Source organism: Tachypleus tridentatus, chromosome 8, assembly GCF_004210375.1.
Source record: "Tachypleus tridentatus isolate NWPU-2018 chromosome 8, ASM421037v1, whole genome shotgun sequence".
Classification (NCBI taxonomy): Eukaryota; Metazoa; Arthropoda; class Merostomata; order Xiphosura; family Limulidae; genus Tachypleus; species Tachypleus tridentatus.
In genome coordinates this window covers 94,184,184-94,208,207 of record NC_134832.1, presented here as the reverse complement: position 1 = coordinate 94,208,207, position 24,024 = coordinate 94,184,184, and the positions used below count along the sequence as shown (strand labels likewise).

Sequence of the window (24,024 nt, the reverse complement as noted above, 5' to 3'; positions counted from 1 at the left end):
AGGTGATTAGCTTGAACTCGTTGTACAATAACTTAGAATGTCACTTGATAATGTAAGAAACATTAAAAATGAACACATTATTAGGTGATTAGCTTGAACTCGTTGTACAATAACTTAGAATGTCACTTGATAATGTAAGAAACATTAAAATGAACACATTATTAGGTGATTAGCTTGAACTCGTTGTACAATAACTTAGAATGTCACTTGATAATGTAAGAAACATTAAAAAATGAACACATTATTAGGTGATTAGCTTGAACTCGTTGTACAATAACTTAGAATGTCACTTGATAATGTAAGAAACATTAAAATGAACACATTATTAGGTGATTAGCTTGAACTCGTTGTACAATAACTTAGAATGTCGCTTGATAATGTAAGAAACATTAAAAATGAACACATTATTAGGTGATTAGCTTGAACTCGTTGTACAATAAACAGAAAGGAAGAATTTACCGGAATAAAAGTTTTGTCTACCCTGTATATGCGAACATCACAATGAAATGTAAAAAACAAATTGGTAGAGGGTTTATCAGTGGAGGTGTTTTGGATTTCTAATCTCAAACGAAAGACAGGTCCTAGTCCTTGGATCTGTAAAAAAAATAAATAATATCAAAACTAAAAAAAACAACAAAAACCAATGTACAAGTAGGAAACAAAAATGTTAATTAGGTATGTTTATACTTTACTTGCACACAGTTCTGAAGAACTAATTTTGTTAATGAAGCTAATTACTAATAAAGTAGACACATTCTGTAAAAATTACAAAAATATTACTTATGTGCAAGCATAGAACAAACATTCAAGTTTCTTTATTTTAGCTGCTCTTTCTTCTTCATGTATTTATTCAACAAAAGTTGATGTGTATACTTCAGCCACTGAACTATGGAAGATACACACAATCACAGCATACTTTTAAAAATTAATTTAAAAAATATTTTTGTAAACCACTAACCTAGTATGACAAAAAAAACTGATAAAACTATTTGTTCAGTAATATTAACAAGATTGTTTACAGTTTAGAAAAAGGTTAGGATGTTATAAATAGATGATGACAACTAACTTGAGCTGAAAGCTTCAGAGGGTCACTTCCTCCAGTAGAAACAGGAGTTAAACTTGATGTAAGAACTTTAACATAAGATCTAGCTGTGTTAAGTCGCAAGCGGTACAAGTCATGCTGGAAACTTCTGTGCATTCCTAGAGGTTTGCAATGTTCACTTTTTATTAATATCTTAATGTTACATAATGTCATGTACTTCATTAATTTCCTTAGCTATAACTAGTAATCTTATAACTATGTTTCAGATATTGGTTAAAGAAAGTCCAGCTTTGTAAACGAGAGGGAGCTAAAACATTTTTATGATATAAGTGAAGGTTTGTGGAGGAACAACACTAAGCAACATACAATTGTACCTAAAAACTAGTCTTCTTAAGGTGTGATTGAAATTGCAGCTGGCTGTTCAAAACAAGGTGAATGTGGAATCATTACTATTAAGGTTTCTTTGGAAATTGTTGTAAATATCTTTTAAAGATTTCAGACAAATCTAAGAATGTCAAAGAGCAAGGATTATGTATTTGTGTCATTTTGTTTGCACTTTGGCACTTTTTTATCTTTAATATACAATAATATACTTAATAAAATATTGTACTTGATATGCTGATGTCTTTAGTTATCTAAAAGAAATTACATAATGGATTAGGCACTATATAGTGCTCTCAACTCACACGTCAATTTTAACCACTGGCTTGAGAAAGATACAGTTGTGTTAAATATAGAGAATAGGTTTGAAATGTTTCTTCACCTCCTAACAAAATTAATTTAAAGTAGTACCTTAAAAGTTGTAATACTGACATGTTTTCCCCACAAAATATGTAATTTTAAGCCAGCAGATGATTATTTTTTTCCTCATTCATAAATGTTTTAATTATTTAGAACTTCAAAAGTTTCCAAAGATATCCCAAAGATAAATTTGCTCCAATCAAGCCTAAAAAGAATTTCAAGTGCCATGGCTACTGAGGCCATACCTCATGTTTGAAAGGTGCAAAATCTTCAATATATGAAAATTAAAGTTAAAAACACTTATGAAGACTATATAGACATACATTATTTCCTATGAATTCTAAAAACTAAAAAAATGTAATAAATCACCATTTGTATCATCAAATATAATACTAGTAGATTTTAATAATTTTATATTTGGGTTATTTTGAATCACTTACTTTGTCTGAGATTTCAAAACAATTTGGGTTCTTTTGAATCATAGTATTACGTTTTAAACTTTTACAGGTTTTAGATTCTTCTGAATCATGTTATTGTGTTTACAATTTTTACAGCTTTTGGGTTCTTTTGAATTACTTTATTGTGTATAAAATTTCATAACCTTTTGGGTTCCCCTGAATCCCATTACTGTGTATAATAAAATCTTATAGCTTTAAGGTTCTTCTGAATGACACTAAAAACTAAATTATATAAATATATCAACCTACTTTTTATAATTTTCAAGCTTTGACTTCTAATTGGTAAAACATAGCTTCTGAATATGGGTGATGGTAAACTTAAGACTAAACTTTACATAGGTTTTTGAAAAATGTAAAAATTGAAACTCAATTATTTTAAAATAATTTGATACAGAAAGATAAAACTAACAGGCAAACTAAGTAAAAGTAGCTAAAGTACCAGCTTTTGTGACAATTCAATAGATGTTTCTTATTGACCAACAATGATTCATCTATAAATTAATAACAAGTTGAGATTACATATTTCTTCATAGAACAAATTACTGCCTTCAGGTTTTGATTTTGTCTATTAGACATACATGTTTAATGAAAGCTTATATGATTTTACAAGTTGTTTTGTCCAAGAGAAATGATAGTTAAGAAATGAAACTGAGCCATACTTACTCACTGCATTTTCTCTCTCATGCATGGTTTGATCTACAAACAACTTAGTTTTCTTTGGAATGCTAAGCTTCATATGTTGAGCCGCAGGTGGTCCTGGAGTAAGGTTTTTAGGGTCAAACTTTGCTGTTCGCTTTAGAATTTTTATTATCAGCCCACCACCTAAAATAAGAAAGTGCTACTATAAAAGAATATTCAAGTGGACAGAAATTTGTATAATTGTTCAATAAAAATATTTGTTAGATGTGTGTACTGTTTCTAATTTGCTTTAACACAGTATAACATGAGATGAGCAGACATATTAATTAAACCCAGAATTTTTGATGAGTAAATAATATCTATTATTGTTACACACTGTATTAAAACATAAAATTGACAACTATTAAATATAATTGTATGAATAGTTTTCCATACTCATCTTGAAACGAAATTCACAAAAACATACAAGAGCTATTCTTAATGTTGTGCTGGTTTACAGAACAGAGACAATGATTTAGAACGACTGTATGCTATTATACAAGCAGACTTTAGGACTCCAGTGATTACTTTCAATACAAGGAACAAAGGTTTTCTATGGAAAACACAAAATTATGCATTCATTCCAATACTCCAAGTTTTTCTCATAACAGTTGTAGCTATCTTGTGAATGGCTGGAAGCATATTTGAAAAACTAACTGCAGATTGCCAGAAAATCCTCATCTCTGTATGACAAGGAAAAGCTGAAGTTTGTATTTTAGCCTGATAATTTAGTTTTTCCAACACCATATATACATATATTCATGTTGTAGAGATATAATTAATCTCGTGAATCTATGTATCAAATAAAATTAAACAAAACAGTTGCTTGTTGTTTCAAAACTTAAAGACAATTTCTTTTTCTATATTAACACAAACTTATTTGATGAATATAAGTGTCAAAACAAAATTACACAAAAATTATTATTTTCCTACTCGAAAATATATTTCTAGCATAGTACTTTACCTCTGTCATATAATGGCTATTCTTATTCAGTGTTTCTCTCCATATGTAAATTGTTTTTTCATGTCTCAAGCTTTGAAACTCTTCCCTACCCCACAATCAACATGGTTCACTGCATCTTCACATGTAAATTATAATGCAATAATCTTCCATCAGTAGGAGTGCAATACACCCTCCTAACATGTGACTCTCTATATATTTAATTCTACCTAACCACCACTTCAAGATTAAGCAGAAAACAAGCACTAGCTTTAAGTAGGGAGGAATCATGAGAAGAGGTAAGTACTTACTGGATATATATTTTAAGTGTAGAAAAATTATAGTTTCTGTTATGGCTCCTTACCTCTACTCACATAATAGCTAAAATCCCACACTGAAAAGGTGGAGGGACCAATGTGAAAGAACACTCATGGAGTGTGCACCCATGCTGGGAGAGGAATACACATGGGAGGCTGCATCACTTCTGTATCAGGCATACTCTTTAGCCAGTTTGGTAGTAGATATTGCATGTATTGGTGGAAATTGAGAGAAAAAATCTGGGAGGTTCTGACCCCACATCCCATTGAAATAAGTGCAATCACAGTGCAGGATAAGAATGATTATAAGCTTCCCAGCCAAAGATCAATGGTAGAAAAAACTCAAATTGATATGCACCTTGGTGTAGAGTGGCTAGGGTACATCAGACCTTATTTGACAGGACAACTCCAGTCAAACCTCAAGTCGGATAGGGCATACATAATCTGACCCCAGGTAGGAGGAGGGTCCACACCATCTTCACCTCAAGTTCAGTAGAATGAAAAGAGGAAAATTACATACTGGTTGACTTAAACAGGGCAAAAGTGTGGAAACCCATAACCAACATCCAAATGATGGTAGGAAGGGAAGTGCAAATGTAGTTCACTTGAAATCCTATACCAACTGGACTGATTACATTTTGTGCAACATCTGCCTTAGGTACTCAAGGTGGAGTTCCAGAGGAAACATACATTCACCCTGTGCAACATTATCCTCTGGAGTACTATATACATAGATGACTAGCTAACACCTCAATCTTCCACAGATCTGTGGTGAATTGAATCAGATCCATGCAATAAACTTTCAGAACCAACCACACAGAGGTGTAGAGCAAGAAACAAAAATACATGACTGAGGTTGGATGAAGAACCAAGGCCAATACATGTAAGGATTTATGTCAATTGGTACAGATTTAATCCTAAACCACTCACTTGAAACTGATACTCAGTTGATGGTTGGACATGGAATCCTATTCATAGGGGTGAACTGCAATGTAGCAGATGTAGTTGAATTTATGGACTAGACTATCATAACATATGTGCAACATCATCCCTCGCATAGGACCTCACAGAAGCTGGAGTGCATGTGCAACACTTACCTTAAAGAGACAGGATGCACAAGTAGAGGATCTATGCCATCTCTATTAGCAGAACACCACCACCATACTATCTAACTAATAAAAGTTAGCATATTCATTATGTTGCCTATATGGTCTAAAACCCTAGAAGCTAGGAGTTGTAACATGGCAGTACTCTTATACTCCACTAAAAGAAATAGGTGACTATGAAAACCCTATTCTGAAAAGTAAACTGCTCCTTATTTATTCAGTCAAACTGACAGCAATTTATTTCTGTTTTACCCACAAAAGTACATGGGTTAGTAGATTCTGAAATGTTAATGTATATGAAGCAAAATATCGTGAGAAAAACCTACTAGTGACCTTGTAGAACACCTCTTCTTGACAGTGTGCATTATTGGCCATGGATATACACTAAGATTAGTGGGATTAGCCTCCACCTGAAGACAATTGCAGTGGGACATCCTATGCAACCCTTAACAAACTATACCAAGGAACATCATCCTCTAGAGCCCAAACCCACTGGGGTGAAACATCAGAAGTAGCCATGTGTAATCCACACAACATCATCCTCCAGAAAGGACTGCATAGAAATTGGTGCTAATGTATCACCAGCAAAGAGCCAGGACCAAATAACATCAGCCTCTGGGAAGCAATAGAGAGGTTGAGTGACAAAGTCACTTACTTTGGTAAGTGGTATGACTTACGAGGTCTGTTCAAAAAATGCGCAGACTGACGTCATAAAACAAAATGTACTTTATTTAGAAGTTCAGGTCTGGAACCCCTTCAAAGTACTCTCCTCCCAACGCACACACTTATCCCAACGGTGTTTCCACTTGTTGAAACAGTCCTGGTACGCTTCTTTTGTAATGTCCTCCAGCTCCTTCGTCGCATTTGCCTTAATCTCGGGAATCGTCTCAAATCTTCTTCCTTTCAAGGGTCTTTTGAGTTTGGGGAACAAGAAAAAATCGCAAGGAGCAAGGTCAGGTGAGTAGGGGGAGTGGGGAAGAACAGTGATCGAGTGTTTGGCCAAAACTCACGAGTTCTGAGGGCTGAATGGGCTGGAGCGTTGTCGTGATGGAAAAACCAGTCGCCACACCTCCACATTTCTGGCCTTTTGCGACGGATGGCGTCCCTCAGACGTTTCAAAACTTCAATGTAGTAAGTCTGGTTCACTGTGGAGCCAGGCGTGGCACAAATTTCGCTGCAACGCTGTTAATCTTCAATTTTTCGGTCAAAATCTCGTAACAAGATCCAACTGAGGTACAGTGTGTTGATTTTGTCGTGTGGGTGGTGAACAACACTGTCGACCACCCTTAGCATCGAAGAAACTGTCAGCATCACCTTGACCTTGGATCGAACTTGGCAAGCTTTTCTGGGTCTGGGGGATTTTGTTCATCCGTCATCATGCGTGGCACAAATTTGAAGATATCTGCAATCAGGAAATGGCGTCGTAATCAGCATCTTCAAATTTTTGGTCAAAATCTAACAGACGTAACAAGATCCAACTGATATCCCACACTCTTCAGCAAGCTCCCTGACAGTCAGAGAAAACTACGGTTGTGTCTGCCAGTTAGTAGTAGTCAGAAGAATCTGACATAGAGTAGAAAGAACGACTAAAGTCACCATGGGAAAGAGATGGATAGGAGTACAGGCATAAAAATACTGGTTGGTCCAGAACTCATTAACAGCATCCACTGCCAGAGCTTGTGAATAAGGAACCAAAGACCAAAAAAGGAGGTAACTTGGTGTTGAGGAAAGTAGCAAAAGCATCTAGATGATTGCAAAGACACCTGAAAGAAATTTTTGGGTTTAGGGGTCTGTTGAGTAAGTATGATTGTGTCAAGAAAGACCATCCACTACAAAGTTGAAATCAACTGAAACATGACATTCTACAGGACATAGCTGCAGTTTGTAGACCCATTAAAGTAGTCTAATGTTTGCCAAAAGGAAATGAGAACAGATGCCTCATTGGTGATTGATGAGTGATATCAGATACAATGGTAGAATTTCCTGAATGGATCATGAAAAGTCTGTTCTACGTACTAGGGAAAAATTATTCAGAGCATGTTGACAGATAAAGACATTTATAACTGAGACCACTGCCTGGAATTCTCCTGCTGATCGACTCAAGTGGCTCAACCCCAGAGTGAACATGTATGAGTGAACAGATGCAAATATGGATAAGGAGGAAGCAGCAGTAACCTTGCCATAATGTTGTCCTTGTTGGGGAATCTAAGAGATTCTAAGTAAAATTCCATTAGTTGTGCAATGTCCACTAAAGAGAATACATATATGAATGACTCAAGGGGAGTACGGCTTTCATGGAAGCTGAAGTCCCTGAAGGTGACTGAACCTTGCATTCAGAAAAGAGGAAGAAGAAATGATGTGAAGAATTGAAAGCTCCACTGAACACATGCAAAATGAAGAAGGTTGGGACTAACAGAGGTTAGTGCTGGAAAACACACCCAAGTGGTCAAGATGTTGGGTAGTAATCAGGAAAGACTTCTCAATCTTGAAAAATCAACAAACACAGGCTGCTTTTGTCAATAGCAGATGAGTCTATTGAAAAGAATCCAGTTCAGAAGAATCTAAGAGAAGCTGGTCATCCATGTAGTGGTGGAAGTTGAACCCTCGAGTATAAGCTGAACAGTCTTTGACCACTCACATACAGTGCTTATAAAAGCCTGAAAGGTAAAGCACAAAACTGAAATGCAACCCTTTCATAGATAAACTGAAGGCAGCACTGAAAGAAATTGGAATGTGGAGTAAGCATCTGAGATGTTTACCTTGGTCATCTAAAGACCTCGAAAAAAAGCCCATCAAAGGGTGAGAAAATATTCCATGGTAAAGTGAGAAAGATCCAGAAATTGATTGAGGTGGGACAGATTGGTCATAGAATACCAATTTCCAGTGTTCTAGGGAAGGACAAAAAGTCTGGAGCAAAAACCTGGGTAAGGCTGGCTGACATGTTCAATAGCATGCTGTGAGGGAAGAGTGTGAACAAATTTGGATAGAATATGACTGGTAGCAGGATCCCAAGGAAATGGGAAGAAAATTGAATCTACACACAGAGGAGGAGGATAGAGAAAACAAAGAAAATATATATTTGACAAAGTCATGGTCACCCATGGGTCAGGAGTGAACTCCCACCACAGGTAATAAATACTGGTTAAATGTGTCCCTACTTGGTCAAATATCATTGAATAGTCACTGTTGGAAGCAATGTGTATGTTTGCAAGTCAAATGACAGTCCATCTGATCCTCAGTTTAAGGAGGAGGCAAAGGCTGAAAGGGTGAAGAACAGCTATAGGGTAAGATACAGAAGCAGGCTGAGACAAATGAGTAGCCAAGGAAGAAAGGGACGAGTTTTGCAGATTCCATATGTGATTCCAAAGATTCAGGAATATCTTTAAAATGAGACTATGGAGAAACAGAACCCCCACAGGTCACAAAGATGTGTGTGAAGGAGAGATGTAAGGTGAAGAAAGAAGCAGGAAGATTGGACTTGGGATAAATGTACAGCACAAAGGAAAAGATTCCAGCTGCTGGAAGTTAAGAAAGGAATTAAGGCACAAAAGTAAGCTAACACACAGATAAACAGAAGCCAGTGGTGAAATAAAAGACATACTTATACCACTTCTCACTTGTGAAATAAAATGTATAGCATGTACTCTAAATTAATAAAATCCTGTCCATGAAACTAAGAATGCAGAAAAAACATAAATTTTAGAAAAGGGTGAGGTAGACCTAATAAGTTCCACAGAAGAAGGACAGGCATTGAATAAAAATGGTAAAATCATCCTTAACATGAACAGGTACCACAGAGCCAGGAAGATCCCAGACATTGCTGGGAAAAGAGGGACAAAACATGTAAAATTCAAACTCCCTGTAAATGACAGCTGAAGATTCCTCAGCTGAGACCCCACATCTGAAGCCTGTGTCACAACAATCAAAACAGTTCTAACTGTAGCTAAAGTCATGACACTAAATTTCAAGTTAATAACTGACTGTGAGAAAAAGCTTAACAAAAAGTGATGGTTAGGTGTAGAATTGAACAGATGGAGACACATGCATAAAGATGGTGTATTGCACTCCTACTGGTGAGAGTTGTCACATGATTGTTTACATGTAAGATGCTGTGAACCATATTGATTGTGGAGTAGGTGAGAATTTCAAGGTTTGTTTTTATATAAAGAGGGCAGCAATGGATTAGAGTATTTAAGGTACTATATTGAATACATTGTGTCTGTTTTTTTCCAAAATTTAAAGACAAATTTTTATACATTATAAAAATTAGCACAAACTAATCTGATGAATCTAATTATCAAATAAATGTAAGAAAATCATGTTTTTCAAACTGAAAGGATGATTTTTTCATCTTAGCACAAATTGTTTTGATGAATTTAAGTGACAAATAGTCAACCAAAACATAAAGATGTTGTTTTCCCATGTTAACACAAACCTCGAGTGGTCATAATAAGAGTGTTTTCTTCCCTGCCATAGCGACCAAATTTGATTCCTGTCACTATGTCCTCTGCTGGCACTACATCAACCAAGTACTTGTCTTGATAAAGTTGTATAAGCCCATTGTTTAGTGCAACAACAATCAGCTGAATTCCTAGGTAAGTGATATCTATCATTTCCATAGCAGCAATACTAGATTCTAGCCTGATGGTCCACAAATTTCTCCCCTGAGGATAAAATAAACTACAAATGGTTATAACATTCCAATAATTTCTATAAAAATCTTACAAGTTGAGTTGAACAAAAGGGTTAATAGCTCAATCCATTACAAAATTTTCTTTTAATGCAACTTGCAAATTTATTCAGATTGTCACTGAAAAATATTTTAATTTAAAAAAAAGTTTTGTTTTTAATGCAAAACTTCTAAGGCTACTTGTCATCATTGATAATATTAAACCACCAACCAATGGGAATGCAATCAGTCAGCAGCACTCTGCCACCCATGTTAAGCGATTGACTGTTGCTCTTATAACATACCCACAACTTAAAGTGTGGGAGATATTTTATGGTATTATATGGATTTGAACCTAGCTCACCAGCTCCCAAAGTTCATGAAATAATTTAAATTGATAGATTAACTTAAGCATTTCCTACCACTGAGGGCTGGGTACTTTTGCCTGTAACATTTAATTTCAGAATCACAAAGGAATTGTTGGTCCACCTAGGCCATCCCATCTATTAACCACATTTTAAAATGAAAGTAAAATATACAAAGCCAGTCCTTATCATTCAAATATTAATCTGCACTCCCCTTGCATTCCTTACAATTAACTGCTTCCGTCACGTATGAAGGCAACCCATGTCAAAAGTCAGTAACCCTGTGAGAAAAATAAATCCACTGTAATGAAAGATTACTCCTACCTGGCCAAAATGTATATTTGTGTTCCCTAGTCTTACCAAGATGAAGTAAAATCCCTATACCTGGGGAGTGGAAGGTGCATGACTGAATTCTGCCAACAAGATAGGACACCCTGAATAAAAAGATAACTGGAATTTCCAGATATTCTTAAACAAATAAAGTACTAAAATTATTGAAACTATCAACAGGCTGCTGCATGTAGCATTATCCTATTATGAATTTTATCCCCTTTTACTGAATATTTACCAAAAGTTTCTCAGAATTTTCAATGTTTGCTAAAAAATTGTCCCACCAGGAAATTATTTATTTTTCTTCTAATATTTTCTCAAAAAAATTAACAAAAGATTTTCACAGCAAATTGGAATTTTGCTGATAAATGAAATACTGTGTGTGTGTGTGTGAGGGTAGAGATACTACACCCATGAGCCATACCATTCTAACCATTAAGTATGAAGAAAAGATGATATACCAACAACCATCAGTTCCATTAAGAATCTTAAATACCTCACTCAAATCCACTCTAACTTTTCTTTTTTTAAAAGAAAGTAATTTCAGAGATCTTAACCTGTTCTTATACTTTTACATCCAAGGTATCATTCTAGTGAACTTCCTTTGAATTTGTTGCAACAATTCAATGTCTTTCCTATGGTAAAGATCCAAAACTGAATGCAGTGCTTCCAATCTGGTCTAACCATTGGTTTGTAAAATAAAATTAGAACCTCTTTAGACTTGTATTCATATTTCTGTAGATACAATCTAATATCATATTTGCCCTGCTCTAGCAATAATACATTGTTCAAAAGATTTATCAACTAGAAACCAAGCTCCCTTTTTTCCTTAACATTGTTAAGATTATTCCCCTCATATTTATACTCATAATTCAAATTGTTACATCCTACATGTACTAATGTGCATTTTTTATAATTAAATGTTATCTACCAATTGTCTTTCTAACTTCAACAAATAACCAAATCCTTTTGTAAAACAGCAGCATTTTCCTCATGGCAAGCAACATCCAAAACTTTAATACCATCAACAAATTTTCTTAGTTTATAACTATTCTTTTATCTATACCACTGATGTAAATAAAAAAAACAACAAATGTGTTAACACAGAGCCCTAAAGTACTCCATCTGTAGCATATAATTCAGATTGAAAAATTACACTTATAATTACTCTCTGCTTTTTTATATCCAGCCAATGTTTTATTCATTGATCTAACCCATCCTCTCTACCTAAGGAGGTAATTTTTAACAATTTTTTTTTAATGTGATACCTCCTTGTCAAATACTTTGTGAAAATTCAAATATAATAAATCCATGTCCCTACCCTTATCTACATAAGCAATAACCTTTTCAGAGAATGTTAAAAGATTTGTAAGGGAAGATTTTCCTTTAGTGAAACCATGCTGACTAAAAAAAAAAGAGCTAAAATATTTTCAATGCTAATGTATTGTTCACAATGCTTTATTAACAGTAGCATAATAAAAATTAAAAAATATACTGCTATTTGTATTTAATTTTTTTGTGTTACAGAATTGAGGAAAAACAAAACAACTGTGTTTCAAAAATACATCATTTATTCAAGACCATGATTATTCCAGTAAAGGAATCATTAAATCCTGTTTTTACATAATTCTATAATTATGGAGTTTTACCAAATAGCAAATATTTCAAGTATCAACTATATCTTTTTGTGTTAGTTTTAACAATGTAAATTCTATTTGGAATTACACTGGAAACTCAAGTTACTTATTATCATCCTAAAAGTCTTGAGAAACTGTTATGTAACAGAAATAGTACTAATATTACTGAAATCACAATTTCCAATGAAATTTATCCCAACTACAAAAAATGTGAGAAAGGACTGATAAGCAAGTGTTTTAATAAGTAAACTTAATTATAGGCTGAACAGAAATTGAATTATTTTTAGTTTTTAGAGATTTGAGTTTTGTTTCATTGCAGGTGTTTTCAGAATATGTTTTAAATTGAAGACTTTTAACTTTAGTATACATTCTGTTTATTAATATCCTTACTGGTACAAATAGGTTTCATTAAGATTTTATGTTATTTATAATATAATTTTTGTTTTACAGAAATTTCTATTTTTTTTTTTTTTTGCATCTGTTAGCAAGTTTACCATTACCTGACATGCTTGGTTTAATTCATTTAAGATAACTTTTATTTATATGTTGCTGGATAATCTGACAAAAAGTAAGTATACACTGATAACCCATTCTGTCAAATAAGGGCATGATAACCATTACATGGTTTGGTAGGCACTATGGAGAAATAAACTTTCTTAGCTCACCTTCATGGAGAAACAGCTCAGTGTTTGATCCATACAGCCCACAACAACAGTGTTCTTAATTCTCAGTAAACCTACTGGCTGAGATAAAAGCTCTACACAGAGACGTCCTGTTTTGAAGCCTCTGCAACACAAAATTTATAACATTGTATACATTATACCCTAATGAAAACAAATAACTTCTGCATATTATTTCATATCACTACCACTCTCTGTGGTAATGTTTCAACAAAGTAGGCTTGAAGTTTCACATTATATTTGTGGTTGTATTATTAAACTTTAAAAGGTATTAAAAAACACATCCTTAAAATCCAGAACTTCTATGAAGCTCAGAGATAATAAATGCAATATTCACATTCACATAACTTTTATATTTAAAATGATAAGTTATTGTCTTCAATTTGCATTTTAAAATCTAAGTACAATAACTGAAATGTATAACTTTGTTAGAATAAGTTTTTAAATAATGCAAAAAAAAAGAAACAAAATTACTCATAAAATGCTGAATGTGAACTTGTAAATGTTATACTTTATCTCAGGTTTTTGTATATTATCAAATCCCATTTCTCTATTTTTGAAAACTCTTTTAAACTCAGGTATTACAATACTTTGTATAACTTCATGTACTATCTGAAAATTATATTTTTTCATCTCAAGTATTTACAATAACTTTATATAGTGAACACCTAGTTTTCAAAAATTAAATCTTTCACTTCAAGATATTACAATTACTCAACTTCTAGATTATTGAAACTGGAATATTTCATCTCAAGCACCTAAAATAATTTCAACTATTGAACACTTAACTTTTTAAAAGTTAACAGTTTCCTAAACTGAAAATGTATTTCCAACAGATACCCCTGTTCCCAAAATTTTTTTCCTAAACTCATGCTGCACTTTATCAGCACAAATTTTCACTCACCACTAACTCTGACACTTCCATTTACCGTCACATATGCTAACATGAAATATCAGCATACTAACATGTAAATGGTTACACAAAAACCCTCCACTAATAGAAGGGCAATGCTACCCCTATCATAACTAGCACCATCTCTAATCTTAGAGCTGTTAACCACCTCTCGGTTGACAGCCTTCTTGTGTACGTGTGTTTTTCACTCAAGGTTAACATATGCAAGTTTTTACTTTCCTACTTTTTAGACTTCCTTTCTATATAAGTCAGTTTTACTATTTCCTGTTTTTGTTCTGCTTTTTCTGCTTTAGTTGGAAAGTTGTGAATTCTCAGTTTCAAGTGATCATGACCACAACTGTTGTGACTGCTGCAACTAATTTACTGATCACATGTATGGGGTCAAAACCACAATTATCAGAGCATGAGTTATTGATGGTTCTGGTGTGTTTGGAAATGGCTAATTTTAAGCAACATTCAGAACATAGTAATGATGGTCCTATCATTCCTGCTAAGAGTTTGATTGATCAGGAAATAGAGAATATGGACAGCCTTATTTCCCTCTCTCCTGAATATTCATCTCACACACCTCAGGAAATTGCCCAAACTACCTTCACCTTTTAGGAAATTGATTAACCCTGTATGTTATGTGTTGTCTTTATCTACTGTTTCCTATGGTTCCACCCTTTCCCTACTCAAGGATGAGCAACTGGGTCGATATTTACTATTTAATCCTTTTCTGGATATTGAAGTTTATGCAAGTTATTTGGGGGAACAATTGTGTTTGAGGGTCAACATGCCTCTACCTCCAAGTACTATCAACAATTGTGCTTCTGTTTATCATTGTTTCAACTACCATTATTTAGTCCACAGTGTTTTAAGTCACTTATCCCTTTGGTTACATTTTCTCAACATATTTTCTTGTATTCTTCTTACCCTGAACACCCCTTCTTTGTTCCTTATCTTTCTTTCACTATTTGTCTCAAGCTGTTCATCACTGCCCTGAAGGGTTTTCAGATGATACTTGAAATCTCCTTTGCTACTGCCATTATGGACATAGCTGCTCAGTTGTGGGGATATACTAGGTGTAGATACCATTTTGTCTAGGATCTGTTTATCTTCTATATTGTTGAATGACTTTTTATGGCACCCTTTTTGCATCAAGAGTATTCCTGACCCATTGGAGACAAGGACTAAGTCAATCCATTTGCAAATTTCCAAATCATTCATGGCCTCTCATTTATCCTATTGATCTGTTCCCATCCTCGTGTCTTGCACTTCTACTTCTTGGACTATGAACTCAGGTCAGGGTTGATAAAGACCAGACTCCAGCCTCTACCTGTTCAAAATGGGATTCTAGCTTTTCATGAACTGATGTAAGATATCGTATTGAAAGTTAACATTTTCCTCAACTGAAAATGTATTTACAATAGATACGTACCTCCCCTCACACTTCCCACCCATCATTCCCACTTCCAGTGTGGTTTGGTTTGACCAGTCTCAAAGGGATTAACAGCTGTGACATTAGAAACTGCTCTAGATATAATAGGGGTAGTGATGAAATACTTTTGGTGGAAGGTCGCTGTATAATCCTTTGCTTGTTAGTACACAAATATCTCACATTACCATATTTTAGAGTAAGTGAGAGTATCGAGGATAGTGTCAAGCAAAAGTTTGCAATGAGGACAGTGTCAATCGAGAAATATTTTTTTAGCAGAAGAGGTAAGATATTGTATCTTAACTTAAGTCTCTCATCTCAAGGAACTACAGTAAACAATTTTATTCAAGATGAAATCATTCATCAACTATATACATAACTTTAGGTGTTCAGTAGCTGAACTAAAATCTTTCTTCTCAAGCAACTATATAACATTTAACATTTTAAAACTGAAGTCTTTCATAGTTTCAACGATTGAACACATAATTTATGATACTGGAATCTTTCATCTCAATACTTACAATAACATCAACTTATTGAAAATGAACTATTTCATTGGAATAATTCACATTTCAATCACTGAGCCCATAACATTTTGAAACTGAAATATTTCCTCTCCAGCAAAACAATAACTTCAAATACTGAAAAATTAACTTTTAGAAACTGAATTATTTTATTGCAAGCAACTACAATAGCTTAATCTAGTGAATACCTAACTTTTGAAACTAAAATCTTCCACCTTAAGCAGCTAAAATATTTAACAGTAAATTTCCAAACCATCCTCAATCACTGGAAACCTGTATTTGACTGTTTCATGCCATGTTTCTACACTGTCATTGTAACTTTAAAGTTCAGAGCCTGTTATGTGAAGTTTAGATACCACAATTATGAACCACTGAATATCTACCTTTTTAAAATATACATCATTATTTACTGCTGAAAATTACTTTTTCGTGTCTTATGTTATATTTCTGTAGCATTATTATCAATAAATGAAAACTCATCTTTAGAGACTGCATACTGTCAAGGTCAGGTAGTATATAATCATTATTAACTACTGGATGCCTACATTATAAAACTGTATTCTATCATTTCAAGTTTCTACATTACTGAATGTCTGTCCTTTGAGAGTGCATAATGTAACATCCATTTACCACATTACCTCTATCAAATTCTGAACATTCGTCTCTATAATGTGCACTTTGTTGTATCCAGTTGCATCTCCTTTACCAATTATTGGACATCTGTCTTTTAAAAGTGTATTCTCTTGTGTCTAATTAATACTTTAACATCATCAGTTACAGAACAGCTATCTTTTAAGAGTGTTGTCTATCACACCAAGTTTCTATCTTACCCTCACTACATACTTAACAACTTTTGTTTGAGTTCTTTACACCAAGTTTCTATATCACCATAAGTACTAAATTCCCAATTTATGAGTGCAGTTTAACATATCATGCTTTTCTATGACCCTCATCAAATTACACTACCTACTAGCTACTACAAGCTGCTTATAAGTGTGTTTCGTGAAACATTTTATTTATATTATTATTATTAATTTTACCTAATTTAATATTAACTCAAAAAATCCCTATTTTTACATTTTAGCTACTTTTATAATAAGTATAGAATCAACATGAAAATTGAAATGAAGTACTAAGCCAATCTTCTTTTCTTCTTACTATCAATTGTTAAGGATACATTTTCATATTAATGGTAGTAATGCACCAAATTATTTTTATTTAATTATAATGCACCAAAGAACATAGACTAATAATCTGCAAAAAAGCAAGCAATATCCTTTAACTCTATGATTATTCTGGATTTTTAATTATGCAAAAAGAACTGTTAAACATTCATCTGAGCTAGTTATTAAGTTTCTCACAGGAACAACATTTGTGATCTAAGTACAACTGACTATCATGTGTTCAGAACACAAGGTTATACAATATGTCATTTGTTTATTTTGAAGTTAAACACAAAGCTACACAATGAACTATCTGTGCTCTGCCCAGTATTGAAACCTGGTTTCTAGTGGACACACAACTGTGTCACTGAGGGCAGTGTCATTCCACAGATGAAAACTTTGACTCTCTATTGATTATAGATAATACATAATTAAAAGTAAAAACTATTAACAAAGCCTAAAAAAAGAGGATGCAATAAGTTTTTCAGGAAAAGTGCAATATTCTATTTATAGCTCTGTAACCAAACAGAGTTGAAAGCTACAAAAATAATGGTTTGTCTGAGCAATGACAATATTATAGAGAGCAATTTATGTTTACTTTGTTATAACATAAACAAAAAGTAATTTAATAAAATTTTAAACATAAGATACTAAAGCTTTGGGTCATGCACAGTAAAGGATACTCTGGACAAGAGTATTAAATAAAAATTATTTGGTGCATTATTACTATTGGTATAAAAAGTAAGCTTAATTATCCTTGATAATTAACAGTAAGAAAGAAAGAAGACTGAGTAAGTATTTTATTCCTTACTTATTATTTTATAAGTAACTAAAATGTAAAAATTGAGATATTTTTGGGTTAAATAATAACCATATAATAAAAATGTTTTATGAGACATGTGCATGAGCAACTTGTAGGTAATGCAATTAGATAGCATAACTTAAGCTGCACTTTCCCTGAGTGATTTACAATTTATAATGGTGTAGACAGTAGTTAGATATGGTTCAAAGAGCAATAAAAAATAAAATATAATTATAAATACATGTATAATATTACCAGCTTAAGGCTACTTATAATAAATTAATGTAGTTTCATGTTACAATCTGAAATTATTCTAGAAAGAAAAAAAATAGTAATTTTAGGATTACTTTGATTTTTTTTAGTGGTTACAAGTTTAGTCAAATTGACTAATCCCATTTTGAGATACAGTAAAGAAAGCAACAGATTAATCATAAAGTTCTACTGAAAATAAATGTTTGAAGAGTATTTAGAAGGTTTTTTAGGGATTAAATAAATGATATTTAAGATTTTTGAGATAAGGAAAAGTATTTTTAATCTTAACATGAAAATTACTTTGCACACAGACTATTCAAAACAAATACTCAATATATTCCTGGACAAATCTTTATTTGAGCTTATTAAAATACTTCACTAAAAAAAGTATGATTTATTGTATGGGAAAGACTTTCAATTTTATTATGATATACATATACATTTAAAGTTAGAAGTATTAAGGCTAAAAAGACTTTAAATGAATACAAAGAGGTCATGTGGTCAGTTAAATTGATTGAGTCCATGTTGAGAAAATTAGTTAAATAATGCATGAAAGAACACACACTAATAACATACAGAAATAGACAACTTCTCCTAACATACAAAACTGTTTTCCCTTTATAAATATGTAAAAATAGCCATTTAAAATTCATTCAAGCTAACTGTTAGCTCTCCCATAGGAATGGAGCATGTACTCTGAGTGAAATAGATATTTATCTGTCCAGAACACAACACTGTACAATATGCCACTTGAAATAAGAAAACCTTGGCTTTTTATTGGTTATAGGTAATATATAATTGAATGTACGAAAAAGCTATTAACAAATCCTTAAAGAGAGGATGTGACAGGTGGTTTTGGCAGGAGGGGTCTGATTTGCTATTTGATAGTTCTGTAACCAAACAAAATGAAAGACTATAAAAAGTACAGTTTGTCTGAGAAATAACGATTTTATAGTGAGTAATTTGCATTTAACTTCATACTTTATGGAGCAATGGGGATAAAATAGAAAAAAGAAGATGCCTAAAGAAAATGTGCCACACACAGCAGAGGAAATTCAGAATTGTTTTTAATACTGCTTTATAGAATTAAGAACTTATAAGTTATATACTATTAAAATATAGATTAGTAGCTAGAATTTTGTGCTATCATAACTGGTATGATATAAACAAAGAGTGATCTAAGTTGTCTCACAAACTTGAAATAGCATGACAATCAAATATCATAAACTCCACAAATTGATAACCAGTGAAATGCTTACTTGACTAACATGAGTAATGACCTAATGTTTATTTTTTCACAACAAATCTATGAAATACATGATTCTTTATACCTATTTCTTGTTGAAAAGTTTAAACATATCTAGGGATTACATCTTTCTGATTCATAAAAATTCAATTACATAATTCTATATCTGATGTTTCTGGTTATGACTATGCCATAGTAAAGATAGTAAATGAACAGCATGAATAGAAGAAAAATGAATAAGCTTAACATTTTTGACACATATACACAGAGACATACTCCATCATTATATTTCTGTCAGGTTTCATACAGATCTACTCAGAGATTATCTGTGCTAGCTATCTCTAATTTAAAAGTGATAAATAGTAGTTAAAATAATTGTTTTCAACATTCAAACATTTCACGTTAAAAGTGTTAAAAGTATCTTGATGATGACATTTTAGTTTAATAATTTTCAAGTGTGGAAATTAAATTTAGAAATCTTTAGAACTTTTGAGAATGTAGTGTGTCATGTTAAGATTCTACATCTATTATCAACTACTGGTGACTTACCTTCTTTATATTAAGGTTCTACATTCATCATCAACTATTGCCTGCCAACCTTGTTTAACTGTATCATTGTCATCAACTACTGGTTGTAAGTGTTTTGTTTTAACATCAAGGTTCTATATCACCAGAATCATTTACTGGCTACTCACCATATTTAATATCAATGTTCTATATCACTAACTATTGACTTCCTACTTTGTTTAAGACCAAGGTTGTATATCACCATCAACTACTACCAACCTACCTTGTTTAAAACTTAGATTCTACATCCCCATCATCAATTACTGGCTGCTAATCCTTCCTAATATTATACTTTTATATCAATTTTCATCAACTACTTGCATATCTTGTTTATTATCAAGGTTTTATATTAATATCATCACAAACCAACTATCTATCTTGTTTACTATCAAGGTCTCTACCACCAAGTACTGACTGTATGTCTTGTTCAATATCATCTTTGAACATGCAACAAAAACTAATGGTTGCCTACCTTATTCAACTCTTTTGCTATAGGCTCAGTTGATTCAATCATACCTGTGACCCCAAATTGCTCTTTAAGATTTCTGTACCACAACCTTTAATATATTTTATATATCTGCACAAAATTTCAGTAAACATTATAAATCTTTTGTACAAAAAAATCAAAATTTGTAATGAAGTAATTTTACTAAACAGGATTGCATAGAGTCAAAGTGTTGCTTGCTCCAGGGCAAAATGATTTTCATGTTTAAGATTAAAGATAATTCTCTTTACTAGAAAATTGTCAAATTTCATTTGCATAATACCTAAAAAAATACAAGTATTATATGTTGTTTGTTTTTTCATTAAAACTTTATATCTTATCTATTATTTTCTCTACCCTACCAATACACACTCAGTCAATTTGACTGACCTCTTAAGCACCATAAAAAATATGAAATAAATCAAAATTTATCTTTTTGGTTTTCTTTCTAGAATTCTACTACAAACTGTAATAGTAAACTACAGTTATTTATGCTGCAGGTGATTATTAACTAATAATAATTAGTAATTTTCATTAAATTCTGTACTTCTTGGAAGGGTGGTAAATAAATTAGAGAGAGAAGACTAGAGAACAAATGTTATAATTTTCACACTAAAGAAGATTGGGGAATTTATTAAATATTTCCTTATAGAATTAAGAACTTAAAAGTTATATAATATTAAAAATTGATTTATCATATAGGTTGTTCTTTTTTATGTCCAGTTTATTTGTATACAATGATAATAAAGTACTTTAACTAAATTTTGAAAGTAACTCTCTTAAAAGTAATGACATGAGAACTTTAACCTGCCCATGGTGAATGTTAATATCAAGGTTCTATGGTGTCAGTTAATTAATGGATACTTATCTGGTTTAATATCAAGTTTCTACAGTGTCATAATTAAGTAAAGGCTGCATACCCTATTTAATATAAGATTCCATATCACCATCATCAATTACTCATTTTCTTTGCCCTTTAACCCTCTGGTCTCAAGCACCATTTTTAAATTCCTTTCTGTGTATAGCACTGCATTACATTTAAAACTTAATTAAACCATTTTACTCTCAATATATGAAAAAGAAATTAACATTATATTGTACATTAATATTATATTGTATATTCTGAATTTTTAGCTTATCTAAATTTAATTATTTTGCTTTAAAGAAAACCTTTAAAAAATACTCAAATTGCAGGTTTTGTGTCACATGATCCATGAGTTTCGAAAAATCTCAACATCAGACCATATCTTTCTAAGATGCACAAGCTGGCAAGTGCAGGTGTTTCTACACACTAAGTGTGTACGTTTGATCTAATTGTCATGTGAGATCTAAATTCTGCAAGCTGTGTTGTCTTGGAAACAGATATAAATTTTCCAATTACTGATGGTTGTCACATTCACTTTCTATATTTTGCCTTGAGATCTACAACACTGATACAAGTGTATAAACTTGTTAGAAAGAACTCAGTTTACATGATGCACTACCAAGGGCTAATTTCAAATTGGAGTGCAGCTTTCATTATTGTGTACATGTAACTTCCACTCATATTGTTGTCTGCTTGATCAACTATAGCATGTATGGTGGTTTCTTACCTAAATATGCTATAGTTAGAGAGACAGTTAAATTGTATTTAGGTCTTACTTTTATATTCTAGTTAATTATATATTATGTTTATCTTAAAAATCATATTTGAATAATTTAATTATATTTATAACTTTAACTTGTCTGGATTTTGAAAGGTGTGTATGAGTATCGTCTTGTTACAACAACACATCTTTACTGGGAATCTGCCAAAACACCTTCATAAAGCTCCACATGTATCAAGTTAATGTATGTGCATAAATGATAATCCACAAAGAATTTGAAAGGAAAATTAAAAATAAACTATAAGAGAAAAGATAAGACTTGAAATTATACATGTAAGAAAAACATTACTATTCTAATGGGTTTTTATGAAGAATTAAAAGATGTGTATGTAAATTAATTACAGATTTGTATTTTGTAGACCAGTTTTGCTGTATAATTATAAATGTCTCTACTGAATATGTAGGCCAAATTGACTATTTTAGATTTTTCCTTCTACTCCTTGATCTTTTGGGTTTGGCACAAATTACTTATACTATAGATATTGCTAAGTCATAATGTCATTTCTCCTCCAGACTTATTGCTTTACCAAGAAATAACTAAGAGCTTTGTTACATTTGCATGCATTTCAAAGTAGGTGTTATGATTTACCAGAAACAGAATAATGGCTCATGTTTGGGGAGATTACTGCTCCATATAAAAAATATAAACACAATAAAAAACATGTTTAATAAACAAATAAGAGTTTAAACTATTAATATAAGTAATTTGTAACTGCATTGTCAGTATTGAAAAGAAACACAACTGTGTTACTTAGCTCATTACATGTTTTTTCGACTTTTTATCTTTATCAAACTTAGATTTCTCTATGGATCTCGGAATAAAGTATGATGGATTCTCTACAGATCCTGGAATAAAGTATATTTATTTATAGATCCCTACAGATAAAGAATACTTTTGATATTCATTTAGAAGGTTTTAGAGATTATGCAAATAAAAGTTTAAAATGAAGGTATGTATTTTTATACTTGTCACAAAATTCACATTTCATACAGACTGAATCAGTAGATTCTCACACAAATCTTCAGTAGAATTTTTTTTAACAATGTACTTTTCAAGTTTACTAAATTTTGTGAATTTTGTAAGTCAGGAATAATAGTACTCATTAATTCAACAGTATATGGGAATGATCCAATGGAACTGCCCCAATATACATAGGGTTAATATCAAAATTCTATGTTATCATTATAAACTACTGGCTACATACTATGTGTAATATCAAGGTTCTATATTGCCAATATCAACTACTAGCTACCATATTTATATGAAGGTTATTTACCTATTATCAACTAATATAATCTGATAAAACAATTTTCTACACTGCCGTTATCAGTAATGAATGCTTAATTTCTGAAACTGTATTCTGTCAAATACATAAAGTGTCTACATAAATATCAGTTACAGATTGATTATATTTTTTTACATATAAATTATTTCAAGTTCCAACAACACCATTATCAGTTTACCAAATGCTTATTTTTTTAAAACATTTTCTGTCAAGTCGCTATAATAAAACAATCAACTGGTAAACATGTACATTTTAAGCATTTCATGGAAAGTTCATACATTTCCATTTTCAATTGCTGAAAAAGTGTAGTCTAACATCTTCTGTTTGACCATCACAAATAAATAAATATACAAATTTTAATATTTATCAGCTACTTAGTGTTTACCTTTTCAAAATATAAAGTGTTCCATCTCGGCAAGCAACAATGATTCTATATTCTACATCAAATAAACCAGTCACGTTTAGAAACACAGGAACACTAGGAACTGTCATCTAGAAAATATAATAAAAATGCTAAATATTTCAAATTATTAATTAAGAATAAGCATGTCATTCCATACCTGGAAATTCAATTCTAGTACAAAACCAGATGGAAATGAGTATACATCATCCAATCCATGGTGGGAGGAAGGTGCACTCTGTATTCACCTCAAGTGGAGTAGAACAGAAGGAGGCAATTTCCATACCAATATAACAATAGGGCACATGTGTGCAAACCAACAACCACAATAAGTCATCTGGGAACTAGAGATACAAATAAT

General features: G+C 32.2%; 1 protein-coding gene across 3 annotated transcripts in view; it reads right to left on the bottom strand.

Moving 5' to 3' along the window:
• The window catches only part of BBS1 (Bardet-Biedl syndrome 1), a 64,470-nt gene that overhangs the window by 4,488 nt on the left and 35,958 nt on the right, over nucleotides 1-24,024 (bottom strand). For all 3 annotated transcript variants that reach the window (XM_076450244.1, XM_076450246.1, XM_076450245.1), the window contains exons 10-15: nucleotides 23,649-23,755; nucleotides 12,949-13,069; nucleotides 9,718-9,946; nucleotides 2,905-3,063; nucleotides 1,067-1,200; nucleotides 460-594 (exon numbers count right to left, since the gene is read on the bottom strand). In XM_076450244.1, coding sequence (XP_076306359.1) covers nucleotides 460-594; nucleotides 1,067-1,200; nucleotides 2,905-3,063; nucleotides 9,718-9,946; nucleotides 12,949-13,069; nucleotides 23,649-23,755 — 885 coding nt within the window. The remainder of the gene's footprint in view (nucleotides 1-459; nucleotides 595-1,066; nucleotides 1,201-2,904; nucleotides 3,064-9,717; nucleotides 9,947-12,948; nucleotides 13,070-23,648; nucleotides 23,756-24,024) is intronic.